The sequence below is a fragment of the Phascolarctos cinereus genome, unplaced genomic scaffold (genome assembly GCF_003287225.1).
Source record: "Phascolarctos cinereus isolate Bilbo 61053 unplaced genomic scaffold, phaCin_HiC Scaffold_5;HRSCAF=322, whole genome shotgun sequence".
In the NCBI taxonomy this organism is placed as follows: Eukaryota; Metazoa; Chordata; class Mammalia; order Diprotodontia; family Phascolarctidae; genus Phascolarctos; species Phascolarctos cinereus.
Window position 1 is genome coordinate 14793257 of NW_027555958.1, and position 12005 is coordinate 14805261.

The following is a 12005-nucleotide window of genomic DNA, read 5'->3' on the forward strand; positions in this document are numbered from 1 at the left end:
CATACTTGTGACCTGTGTAGTCAGTGGAGTTATTTTCTTAAGTTTCATTTTGATTCTTCTAGAACATTCAGTAGTCTAGCCAGAAAGTTGGAGAGTTACATAGATATTTTGATGAAAATTCACAACCTGGTCTAGTTTCTGTCAAGAAAAGAAGAATGAACTTAATGAGTTATGGAGTTTGTTAGGCTCAGAAAGCCGATTTAACGAGAATGCCTTTGGTCCTAGCACCAACCATACGTCTCTCCATACGTCTCTCTATAAAAAAAACTTAAGATATTTAGAAGTATGCTGTAGTTAGTTTTTAGTAGTAAAGCTCTGAAATGTTCTTCTAACTCACTGAATTCTGTTGCATTTTTAGGTTGTGACTCTTTAAAGACCTTTTTTTAAAAAATAAAAAAAAGGTTTTTTTTGTTTTTGCAAGGCAGTTGGGGTTAAGTGACTTGCCCAGGGTCATACAGCTAGTAAGTGTCAAGTGTCTGAGGGCAGATTTGAATTCGGATCCTCCTGACTCCAGGGCCAGTGCTCTATCCACTGTGCCACCTAAATGCCCCAAGGCCTTTTTAAATGATAGTTATTTTTCAGTGTTTTCTTTCCATGACATTTTTGTGTTACCAGTATTATCCAGGTTTTATAGTTACAATAAGACCAAGAGATTGATTTGCCCACAGTCACTCAGTGTCAAAACTGGGCTTGAAATTAGTCCTTCCTTTGCCCTGGCTTGCTCTGAACGTTAGCCTGGGCTGTGTGGCTTCCTCTGCTCCCATATGTGTGCCCGGGGCATCTTGTAATACCTGTTTAGAGAAACTTGCCGAGCAGAAAATGAATGAGTGTTGTGGCCCTTTCTTTTGTTTCTGATCTTCTGAAATTTTGCTGTTCCTAAGTTCTCAACGAAGTCATGTGGAAGCAGTAAGGAATGGTGGCTGGGGGGAAGACCAACACCTGGAGATGAGAGCAGGTCAGCTTGTTCCAAAGCAATGTGAGTTCCCATCTGTGGCCTGGTTTTACAATCTTCTCCTCAGTTCATACTAAGAGTTCACATTTCGTATTTCATACGGTCTTAATTTGAAAGATTATGTATTGTGCAGGGCAAAGGACAACATTTTGAAACATTAGGGTGTTTAGAAAGAGGTGATTGAGGGGGGAAAGGTGCCTCTTTGTTACCATCCTCCAGTAGTTTTTTGAAATTTTCAAATTCTCCGCCTTTCCCCACATGGCAGCTCTGAACACATGGGACCTGTTCACAGTGAAGATCATGGGTGGAAAATGAAGGCTTTTATTCATTAGGCCCCTTGTTTTGTGAGAATGGACTGACGCCATGTGAAATGCTGGTCTCGGCCTTTCCTGAGCACTGGCGGCTTGATACTTTAGCAGCCCTCTCAGCTGAAAAGAGAGGGAGGGAGGGAGGGGGAAGGAGAGACCGTGCACGTGCGCACGCAGTTATAGACGTATCTCGGTTTTGATCAAGCTTAATCTTTGCCTCACCTTTGTTCCTTACAGACAGAGTTACTGAATCGTGGGGACCTGTTCGTGTTATGAGGAATGAGAAGAGGTAACTAGCTGATGGTTTCTGGGGGCTTTCAAGAACTGTTTTTGGAGTGCTTCTATTTAAGAATGGGACATTCTCTAGAAATCTCAGTGGAAGAGTAAACGATCTCTTTGGGCATCTCTCTGGAGGCATCATGACGTCTCTGCAGAAGGTCTGAGCTCATCCTTTCACTGTCACACTTTGACAAGAACTGGCGAACGTCGTTTTCTTGAACTTACCCTGCCCTTGGTCATCTCCACCCCCATGCCGGGCTCTTCCCTTCTTTCCTTTGTTTGGAATTGCAGCAGTATCTCAGAATCCAGCAGTGGAGGTCTGCAGAGCCACATCTCAGCTGTTCTTCAGACTCAGCTCCTCCATGAGGCCTCCCCCACCAGACTGCCCGAGCAGGTTGTTTGTGCCTCTCTTGTGGCATTGGGCCCATTCTCCTGAGTACCAGCTGTTTGATGGAGCCTTCCCTGTTCTCTTCTCTCTTCAGCCTCTGCAAGCTCTTTGCCTTCCATTTCTCACATAGATACTCCAGAGGATGTGTGAGCTCCTCACAGTGGCCGCTGCCCCCCCCCCAGTGTAGGCCACTTTCCATCCGGGCCTTCCTGTGTGCAACCCTTTGTGGGAACCTTCCACAGGAAGGCTCTGAAGGCTGCCACCTGGTTCTTCATTTTGGGGAGGCCTTAGGTTCTCTGTCCCACATTTTCCCTATGAGATTGGCCACTGTCCTTTGCCGGTCCTTTATCTTTCTGAGATGCTACTTTTTTTGTTTTAAAAGGCCATTGGGGTTAAGTGACTTACCATTTGCTGCCATATGATATCACTGGGAGGATATTGTCATTTCTATGTGATGGATTTTATATTAGGGACAGCTTGGGATCTTTAAAAATGGTATGTAATTTTCCAAACAAATGCACCTTTGCTGCCATCTTTCTCCTGGTTTTGGCTAATTCCCTGCCTGCAGTGTGTGTCTATGATCTTGGTACTGTTGGACTTTCTTTCCATTTGCATGTCGTAATCTGGACAACAGGCATCCTTTATCCCCCTGTCTTTTTGCCGTTGGATTGTGACTGATCTCTAGAATGACTGTGAGCCTCATTGAGGAGGTGATGTAGTCTGGGACAGTGTGCTCAGCACTGTGTTGCCCCAAACAGAAACCTAGGGAGGACCATACTATTGATGCCCAGGGATCCTCCTTCTAGTTAGACTTGGCTTGTGCCAGACTTCCTTTGGCATTTTGCTAGCAAATGCCTCACTCTTTTACGTTTTCCTTGATGTTAATATTCAGAATTTTAAATGTGTTGGGAAAAGTAAGGCAGGACATGAGGACTTTTGTTTGTTTCTCTTTTTTTTGAAGAGAAAATCTCCCTCTCTATGGTAAGGAACCCAAGGCAAGCTCTGGCAGGTTGTGCTTCTCATCTGGAAGGGCTTCCCCTTGTGGCCCCAAAGCTACCTGTCTGCCCACGATCTGCTACCCAGTCTGGCCTAGTCTAGAGAGGCTTGTCGTGAGCGAGGCTGCAGGGCGATGGGGTTTGTGGTCACAGCCAAATTGTCACAGTTCTACTGTCTATATTGCGGAAGGGGAAACCCATCCCTATATCATAGACCCTTGAAGTCAGGGAATTAACAAGATTATATAAATTCAAGCTATTCTGAGCACCTGGGCTTGTAGATTGAGAGTTGGGAGGAACCTTGGAGATCATCAAGCCCGATTCCCTCGTTATCATGGAGAGGAAACAGGCTCAGAGGGGTTACACGGCTTGTCTGGGGGGGCATTGCCAGATGTCAGACTCCAAATACCCATTCTTTCTGCTGTACCGAGCTTCTCCCATTTTTAAAAAATGGTTTCTCACACGTAATTCATTTGACAGTCTCCCTGCTTGACCCTTCCCAGCCTGCAGTTACTCGTGACAAAGAGCAAAAAGAGCCGACAAAATGACCTGCTCAGTGCCCAGAGGAGAACACTGCTTATTCTCCAGAACAGAGTTGAGTTGTCGCCGCTTCTCTGTGTTCAGCTGCGTTCTGGAGAGTTTTCACTCCTGTGGTCCCCATTGTGTGTGTCGTTCTGCTCGTTCTGCTTGAACAGAGGAGAGAGCGCTGGACTTAAGAGTCCGGAGATCTTGGGTTCAAATCTAGTCCTAGACACTTACTAGCTGTGTGACCCTTGGTGAGTCACTTCACCCTGTTTGCTTCAGTCTCCTCAACTGTAAAATGGGGCATATGCCCAGGAGTGGGATTGCTTGATTAAAGGGTATGGACATTTATTCTCTTTAAAAAAAAACTATTTTTCCCCAGATTGTCATCCAGAGCAATGGGTCAATTAACAGTTTCCCCAGCAGTGTATTAATGTACCTATCTTACCACAGTCCTTCCAGCATTGACTTACTTCTGTCTTTAACCATTTTTGCCAATTTCTTGGGTTGCAGGTGAAACCTCAAAAGTTCATTTAGTTTTCATTTGTTAGTCTTTTTTTTTTTTCACATTGTTATTGCTATTTTGTTTTTATAATCTCTTCTACTTCTTGTTTGGTTAGGAATTCTGGCCCCAACCATAGTTTTGAAAAGTATCCCTTTCATTCTTCCTCTCCTACATGACTGAAGTCTTCTAAAAAGGTTAAGAATTGTGTAAGGGTGTATTTATCAATAAAGTTCATACTTTCTGTTTTCAGGTATTCTAAGGCAAAAATTCCAGAACCTGAAAAGACAGTTGAACAAAAATCAGAAAATGAAAGTGTAAGTATGGAGCTCTATTTTAACGTATTTTTGTTATTTTATTTAAATAATGTTAACTTTTTGATTCCTACCCAAAAACCAAAAACCAAAAAAAAAAAACCAGCCCAGAGGATTGCTGTGTGGCTTTGTAGTGCTTCAAAATAGGTTCTCTGAATCCAAGGTTTACCTTTTATTTCATCCATAATTCCATCGTTCCCATTGTGTTCTTTTGATCATGGAAGAGAGAAACCCTCTTCATCTTGCTTTGGGATCCTCTTCTTTCTGATTTGGTTGCCTGGAAATCAGTGGAGAAGCAGGCATGAGCGAGCATCTCCTCTGCCCACCCCCCTGGGCTTTTAGGCGTTACTGAATCGGGCTGTTTCACTTTTGGGGAAGGAGGTGAGTTGTGTGCACGCCCAGAGGTGATGTGGGATGTCCTCAGAGAAGGCCACCATGGACTTTGCTTTGGGAGCTAAGGTTTTTGACCTGTTTCAGGATGTTCGTATTCAGAGGCTTCTCTCAACAGGATATTTGGTTTGTAAGCAATGTCCTAAGGAATCAGAGTGAATTCTTTGTGGTCAGACAAGCTCAAGAGACTCGGCAAACACTAATGATTTCAGCAAAATATTTTGCAAAGTTAAGGAGGAGCCAAGATGACCTTACGTACTAGGCCATGGGGAGAAAAAGTTGCTAAGTCTGACCTTTCTGCCTCTACCACTGGTGCTTGGCACAGGCTAAGTGCTAGACAAATGCTTTTGTTTGTTAAGAATCTAGGTCTTGGTTACCATAGGGTCAGTGGATCTTGACTCTAATCAGTCAGTGGTAGTTCTTCTGATCACTTCTGGTTTGGTCATTTCAACTTTAACCCCCTAGACCTTGCTAGGAGGAATTTTGATCATTAATCTCCACCCCCCCACACACCCCTCCAGAGTGGACCCCTGCCCACATCCCTGGTAAAGTCCATCTGCCATTAGCTATTAATGATCCGGCAAGTAAAACTCCACAGTGCAGATAAAAGACAAGTCTGTGTGACCACAGCTCAGTACTCTCCTGTGGCTGTCAGCCGTTCTTTAAAATTGGGTCAGAAGCAGCCAGCCCATTATCACTCCTGGCAGCTGTGGTGGCTCTGTTGGAGGTGGCAGCTAAACACCTGGAGGCCTGATGGAAGGCAGCCTGCTGACCACTGATGTACCTCGTGCACACAGGGGCTGCTCTCTAAGGGGGAAAGCAGCATCGATTTAGCTTTGTGAAATTCCTGACTTAAAATAATGGGTCTAGTACGTGACTCGTCAAGCCGATTTGGTCCTAGCAGAAGTGGGCATTGGCGTGGTTGGCACGGGTGTATGGGCCTGATGCCCCCTTCCTCCAAGCCACATAGTGATAGGTGAGCCCATGAATGGTTTGGCTTCCTCTCCCTCGTGTTTCATGTGAGTGAGAGCTGCAAGTCTAGCATTGAAAATAGTAAAACTATCAAGCAATTTTCTTTGAACAGCCAAAGGAGCGGCAGCCAGAGCCTGATCTCTCAGAGGAAGTGTCGGCCAGACTTCGCTTGGGCAATGCCAACGCCAATGCCAACGCCACTGCCGCTGCCGCTGCTGCTGCCGCTGTGTTTAAGCGGAGACACTCTGGGCTCGAGATGAAAGAACAGCCCAGCACGGGCAAAGAGAAGGAGAAGGGCCCTGAGGAGCCCCCCGAGCTCACCGAGGTACTGGGCGTGGCCAGTGGACAGGAATCAGGAGAGATCATGGGGGTGGCTTCTGTGATCAGAGCTAATGTGTGGCCACAGCTGTTAACTGTGGGAGGAAAAGTGGGCCCCAGGTTTCAGAGCTTCACTGAGGGTACTTAGCATCTTTTTGGCGTTAGGGTTGAGTGCTCTGTGGCTTCTTAGATGAGTGTGGCTTATAAACATGTCTCATGTATGAAAATTCTAAAAATAGGTTGAAGTTAAAACAGTGGGCATAATTCATCTAAAACAATAGGAAATCCAGGCTTAAGAAAATTCCCTCAGGCAGATTCTTTGTCAGGAAGGCCTTCTGTGCCTAGAAGTCACAGGCCCTTGATTTTCAAATGCTGGTGGGGACACACCTCCTCGGATTTCCTCCCTATCCCTTCACCCTCAAAATAGCCATAACTCTATGCCAGGTGGTGGCACCATTGGTCACCATTCTTCAGCCTCCCTGTTCTTAATCCAGCACACAGCGCTCAGGTTCATTCTTCTCTGTTTCCACAGCCTCTAGAAGGCCCAGATCTCTTCTCTCAGCTGGGTTTGTGCCTCTAGCTTCTGCCTCCTTGTCCCCTCCTGTAGACAATACTGTCCCCTAAAGCCTCATTTTCATCATATCTGTCCCTTTGAACATGACTTTTCAGCCTGGCCTTCAGGGTTCTTCATCACAGCCCAGCCTCCCTGCTCAGATCTGATTTCCCACTGTTCCCCAACATGTCCCCTCTCTAGCACTGAGCCTGCTTTCCTTCTCCACTCTTGTGGAGGCTTGTGTGAGGGCTGCCTTAATGCCTTTTCTTGTGGTGGGCTCTGTTTGAAATCCCTGCTCTCCTCCTTTTTCTAATCCTGTCCATCCTTTAAGGACTAACTCCAAAAAGGTTCCCCAGCTAGCCCAGCCCATGCTGATCTGTCCTTTGTCGGAGCTCCTCTGTTACTTGGGGTCCTATAATTGTATGGCTAGAAGAGGCCGCACAGGCCGTGTGGTCCCTCAGTGACAGATGAGGCTCGGACAGGCAGGGAGACTTACTGCAGGTCACACAGATCAGAGAGGTGGTGGGGGAGAACCAGGACTCGCCACCGCCAACACACAAATACACACACCTCCGCCTCTGGCCTGGGAGGACATGTGTGCTTGAGGGCTCCTGCCGGTTTCCTAAGGTAGCTTTGTGGTAAGATACCATAGCCTCATGGCCACAAATCCAGTGCTAGGCCTGGGGTAGACATCAGCCAGTACTGGTGGAACTGCTTCATGGTGTAATAATAGAAGATGTAAAAGAAAAGAAATCGATGGGGGAAAGGATCAGCTTTTGTGTGTTCAGTCCCGATGTTTAGCTCCTTGTTATTTGTGCAGTGGGAGGAGGTACCAGCAGAGAAAATCAAAAAGTTGTTTCTCCTGGGCTTACTAATGCATTTTGATAACTTCCATTTCTGTCAACTAAGAATTGATGTCCTGTCAAAACAGTGAGGCCACCCCAAACCAGGGATGATGCCTAGCTTTTTAGTTCTCCTTCATCCTACTTAGGTTCTGCTCACTTTCTCCCTACCCAGAGGGGACAGCAAAGTTTCACCTTAAACAGTTGCCATCCATCTTTTTCTCCTTAGGGTCAGAGACTAGGAGATCACTAAGAGTATTGGTTTAAAAGGAATTTTCTGATACCTTATTGTAGGCCGAAAACCTCAAATCTTTGTCACTTTCTATTCCTTAAAGGCTTCACGTGGAGAATGAGTAAACACAAAACATATTGGCTTGTCACCAGATTAGTTGAGTTGCCTGGGGAGGGTAGTTGAACAGAGACCATATGCATGTACTCTACTAACTCATTGTAGATTGTAGCCAGAAGCCAAATACTTGAACATATTTTCTTATCCAGTGATAATACTGCACAATACCCTGGGTGAAAAAAAAATCCAGATCTTGTTTTGTTTCTGCTTAGGTCAATAGTCAATATATATTTTATTAAAATTGTGTTCCTGAGAGTTAAATACAATGATTTTGCCTAATTTAAGTGATAATTCATTGTTGTGTGGTTCTAAAATTAACATTGTAAACTGTGGACTTTATATTTCAGGATATGGAAAAAGAGGTTAATAGTGCCCTCGGCTGTGGCCCCCAAGATGAGGTCCTAAGCAGTGCTTTCAAATTAAGAATCACTCGTGGGGACATACAGACCTTGAGGAATTGTCACTGGCTCAATGATGAGGTCAGGTTGCACCCCAACCCGACCACCATACTTTGGACCATCATAATGCTGTAGTCGTTTTGAAATACAGCTTTTTAAATTTTATTAAGAAAAAAAAGCCCAGCCCAAGCCATCTGAATAAATATAAACTTATACAATACCCCGCATGTGTGCCCAGCTACCAGGCTTGGAGGAGCCACTTTGGGACTGAAAATTCAGGAGTGGTACCTGGTGCTGGCGCGGCAGCGAGCGCAGTGAATGAAGCCCTTTGGGGATTGGACCCCTTCATCGGACTTCCTGTTCAGTCGTTCCTCTGCTCTCCCTTCCGGGCTGCTCATCTTCTTTCTTTGCCCTTTTCTAGGTGCACTCATCCACTGTGTCTCCTTCTTGGCTCCTACTCTTTTCCATCTGGCTAGCGACCAGACCAGTTGGCCTAAACTGCTAGCCTCGCTGAGGTTTCCAGGGGTCATGGATGGAGAAGGGGACCCCGGGGCCCCTCCAGTCCTAGCCCTTCCTTTGTAGACAAGGTCATGGGGAATGGACTTACCTGGGGCCAGTTGCTTCTGCAGTGCATCGAGCTTCCCCCTTCCCGGCTCCTTTGGGGGGTCACTGTCCTCTGTCTCTCGGTATGAGTGAGGCGGCTTCCCACTTAGGAGCGCCAGACTGTGTCCTGGTGCTGCTTCTCTTTGGGGTTCAGTTTGCAGACGTGCAGCTCATCCCTACATCTGTAGCTGTAATCTCACTGCTGAATCCTAGACCTACAGAAATGAGTGTTCAAGCAAGAATTTACTAAACAATGACTGTGTGTTAAGCTCTGGGGATAAAATAGGAAGGCAAAACAGTCCCTGCTCCTGGGATCCCCCCTTCTAATGGGGAAGATCCTCCATGGAGGAAGTTTAGCTGGAAGCCATGGAAAGATCCCCTGGTCCTTTGGGGGCAGCAGCAAAGCAGATGATGCCACATCCTCTTTGAAGTCATCCCATTGATGAAGTGATACCTATTTCTGAGGTCCAGCCGCTTGTGAGTGCCAGGGACTTTGTTGGCATCGTGATGCTGGTTATCTGTGTGTCTCAAAGGCATCTCAAACTTCATAGATCTGGAATAGTTCGTTACTGGCCCTCTGACCCTGCCCCTTTTCAGACTTGCCTGTGTCTGTTGGGGGCACCAGCATTCCTTCTGTTACACAGATTCACAGATATCAGTGTCATCCTGGACTCCTGGCCCCTCCTCCTCCACAGCATCTTAAACCCTTTCCCTTTTCCCCACTCACACAGCCACCCTAGTCCTGGCCTGACCACCTCTTGCCCAAACTGCAGTGACCTCCTGGTTGTTCTTCTTGCCTCCAGCCTTGCCCTGTCCAGGCTATCCAGCACAGAGCTGAATGAGGAACACGGCTGACCAGGGGTCCTTATCACATCCTCAGCCTGGCCTCTAACTCCCTCCGTGGTCTGCCTCCAGCCTGCCTTTCCAGAGTCATTTCCTGCAGCTTCACTGGCCGTTGGCTGTTGCTGGCAGGGCTCGGCGGGATCACATCCTCTCCTCACCCTGTTCTCTTTCTGGTTCGGTGCCAGTAGGTGCTGCGTCCCGTCTTGCTGTTCCCGCTGCTCCACACCTTCCCACAGCTAGGCTAACTCTTCTCTTCCACTTCACATTTGTTTGGGTCTGTTGTATCTACCCTGTCCATGTGAGCATCTCGGCCTCGGCCTCCTGCCTCTCTCTCCTTTCTAATCCATCTGCCCAACACTAGGGCTTGGCCTTGGGGCTTTGGCTTTTGTGTGCCCGATTCCTAGCATAAAGAAGGTAGGGCCTCAGTAGCTATTCTAATGAATTGAATTGACCTTGCTCCAACACACTTTTTATGTGACTTCATCCCATTCTAGAAAATCTAGATGGGTTCAAAGAGTGCCAAGGAACAAATCATGATTTTTTTTCTCCTCTTGTCCTTTTCCCAACACTTTTTCTGTCACATTTTCCCTCTTCTTTCCCCTTTTCTCTCACATTCGGATCTGTGTCCTTTCTCTATCTCCTGCCTTCTCTCTGTCCCCTTCTGTGCTGTCACTTCCCCATGACCTTCATTTACTCCCATTCCTGGTTCTCTTGCCTTTTGGATCCCCATCCCAACACACCTTCCTCCCTGAGTGGGCCTTAGTCAAGGCTGAAGGCAGTCATGGGGCACCTGTGATGTGCCAGGCTCGGCCCTGGGCTTTCACATTGTGGTGGGAAAAGGCATTTCTCCAGTTTAAGCTTCTCCTGACCTTCCTTTTTGGTGTTTTATAGATTATTAATTTTTACATGAATCTTCTGGTGGAGAGAAATAAAAAGCAAGGCCTGCCAATGCTGCATGCATTCAGCACGTTCTTCTTCCCCAAACTGAGCACCGGTGGTTACCAAGCAGTGAAAAGATGGACCAAAGGGGTGGACCTCTTTGAACAAGAGCTTCTTTTGGTGCCCATTCACCGCAGGGTACACTGGAGCTTGGTGGTGAGTTGAGTTTATTTCAAAAAATATTTGGAAAGCGTTCCCTTAACCACTTTGGTCTTAATGTATTGTGCATGATAGAAAACTATTCCACAACATTTGAGGCCAGAACTCTGTGCTGGCTACCTCACGACCTGCAGAAGAGGTGCTTTCTGTAGAAACTAAACAGTGACCACCACCACTGCCAGCGACGCACATTGTCTCTTTCCTCCTGTGTCATAATTCATTTTGTTCTGCTTTGTTAAAGGCCGTAGCTTTGGCCAAGTAGAAAATGTAATCCTTACAGCTGAATAAGAGGGAGGATTGTTAATATACTTGAGGGGCTTGAAGTTTTCTTTGCTCCTTCAAACTGAGTGAAGTTTCCCACTCCTGGTACAAGTAGGACCAGGTGGTTTCTGGTTTTTGATGTGTGTGTTTTTCCATTCCAGGTGATAGATGTGAGGAAAAAGACTATTAGGTACTTGGATTCCATGGGACAAAAGGGCCACCGAATCTGTAACCTGATGCTGTAAGTAAAAACAGGCTGCCTGCCTTCTGGGCCAGAGGGGCGAGGATGCCTGCTAAATAACAGTGATCCCTTTACCAATCCAGGCATCTTCAGGCCTCCTGGATGAAAAATTACTCACTTAAATCTCAGAAACATTGCCACATAGTGGTTTGTCTTGTGTTGTGTGCCAACCCTAACCCATCATCAAAATTGATCAGAATTAAATGTCTCTGAATTAGAAAGTACAGAGTTCAGACTGTGGAGGAACTCCTGCTGCAGGTGTGGCCAGGACCGTGGTCAGGCTGGTGCTTTCCTTAACTTACTGATAAATGGCTGTGCATCACTTAGGCTTCATTCAGGTCCTGAGCGCTGTTCAGGTCAGCTTTTTTTCCTTAGACAAGACATGTCTTGTTGAAGCCACTTTGCTTCTAGGGAATTAATTTTGTAGTTGAAAATAGGAAGTAGGTAAGCAGGTGTCCTCACTGGTAGTTGCAGGGATCAGCCAGCACAATATGTCCATTTCTGAGATAGGATAAATTGTGAACGGTCACCCTGACTTAAACTCTTGATAAGCATATCAGGAACAGTATTCTTGGAAAACACCTCGCTGCTTGTACCCAGCTGTGCTCCTGCTCTGGTTTTCCTAAGGTCTAGATGGAGAGATGTTTGGTGTTGTTTTTTTTAAATTTTATTTAGTATTTCATTTTTCTCCAGTTACATGTAAAAACAATTTTTAACATTCATTTTTAAAACTTTGATTCCAAATTCTCTTCATTCCTCCCTCCTCACCTCGCCTCATTGAGAAGGCAAGCAGTTTGATGTAGGTTATACATGTGTAGTCATGCAAAACATTTCCATAATAGTCATGTCGTGAAAGACAACATAGGCCAAAAAACAA

At 46.1% G+C, this 12005-nt stretch overlaps 1 protein-coding gene across 2 annotated transcripts in view; it reads left to right on the forward strand.

The window, feature by feature from the left end:
- The window catches only part of SENP2 (SUMO specific peptidase 2), a 46571-nt gene that overhangs the window by 17395 nt on the left and 17171 nt on the right, over positions 1-12005 (forward strand). For both annotated transcript variants that reach the window (XM_021005623.2, XM_021005624.2), the window contains exons 8-14: positions 882-976; positions 1498-1549; positions 4200-4263; positions 5735-5947; positions 8032-8163; positions 10420-10623; positions 11049-11128. In XM_021005623.2, the coding sequence (XP_020861282.1) occupies positions 882-976; positions 1498-1549; positions 4200-4263; positions 5735-5947; positions 8032-8163; positions 10420-10623; positions 11049-11128 (840 nt within the window). The remainder of the gene's footprint in view (positions 1-881; positions 977-1497; positions 1550-4199; positions 4264-5734; positions 5948-8031; positions 8164-10419; positions 10624-11048; positions 11129-12005) is intronic.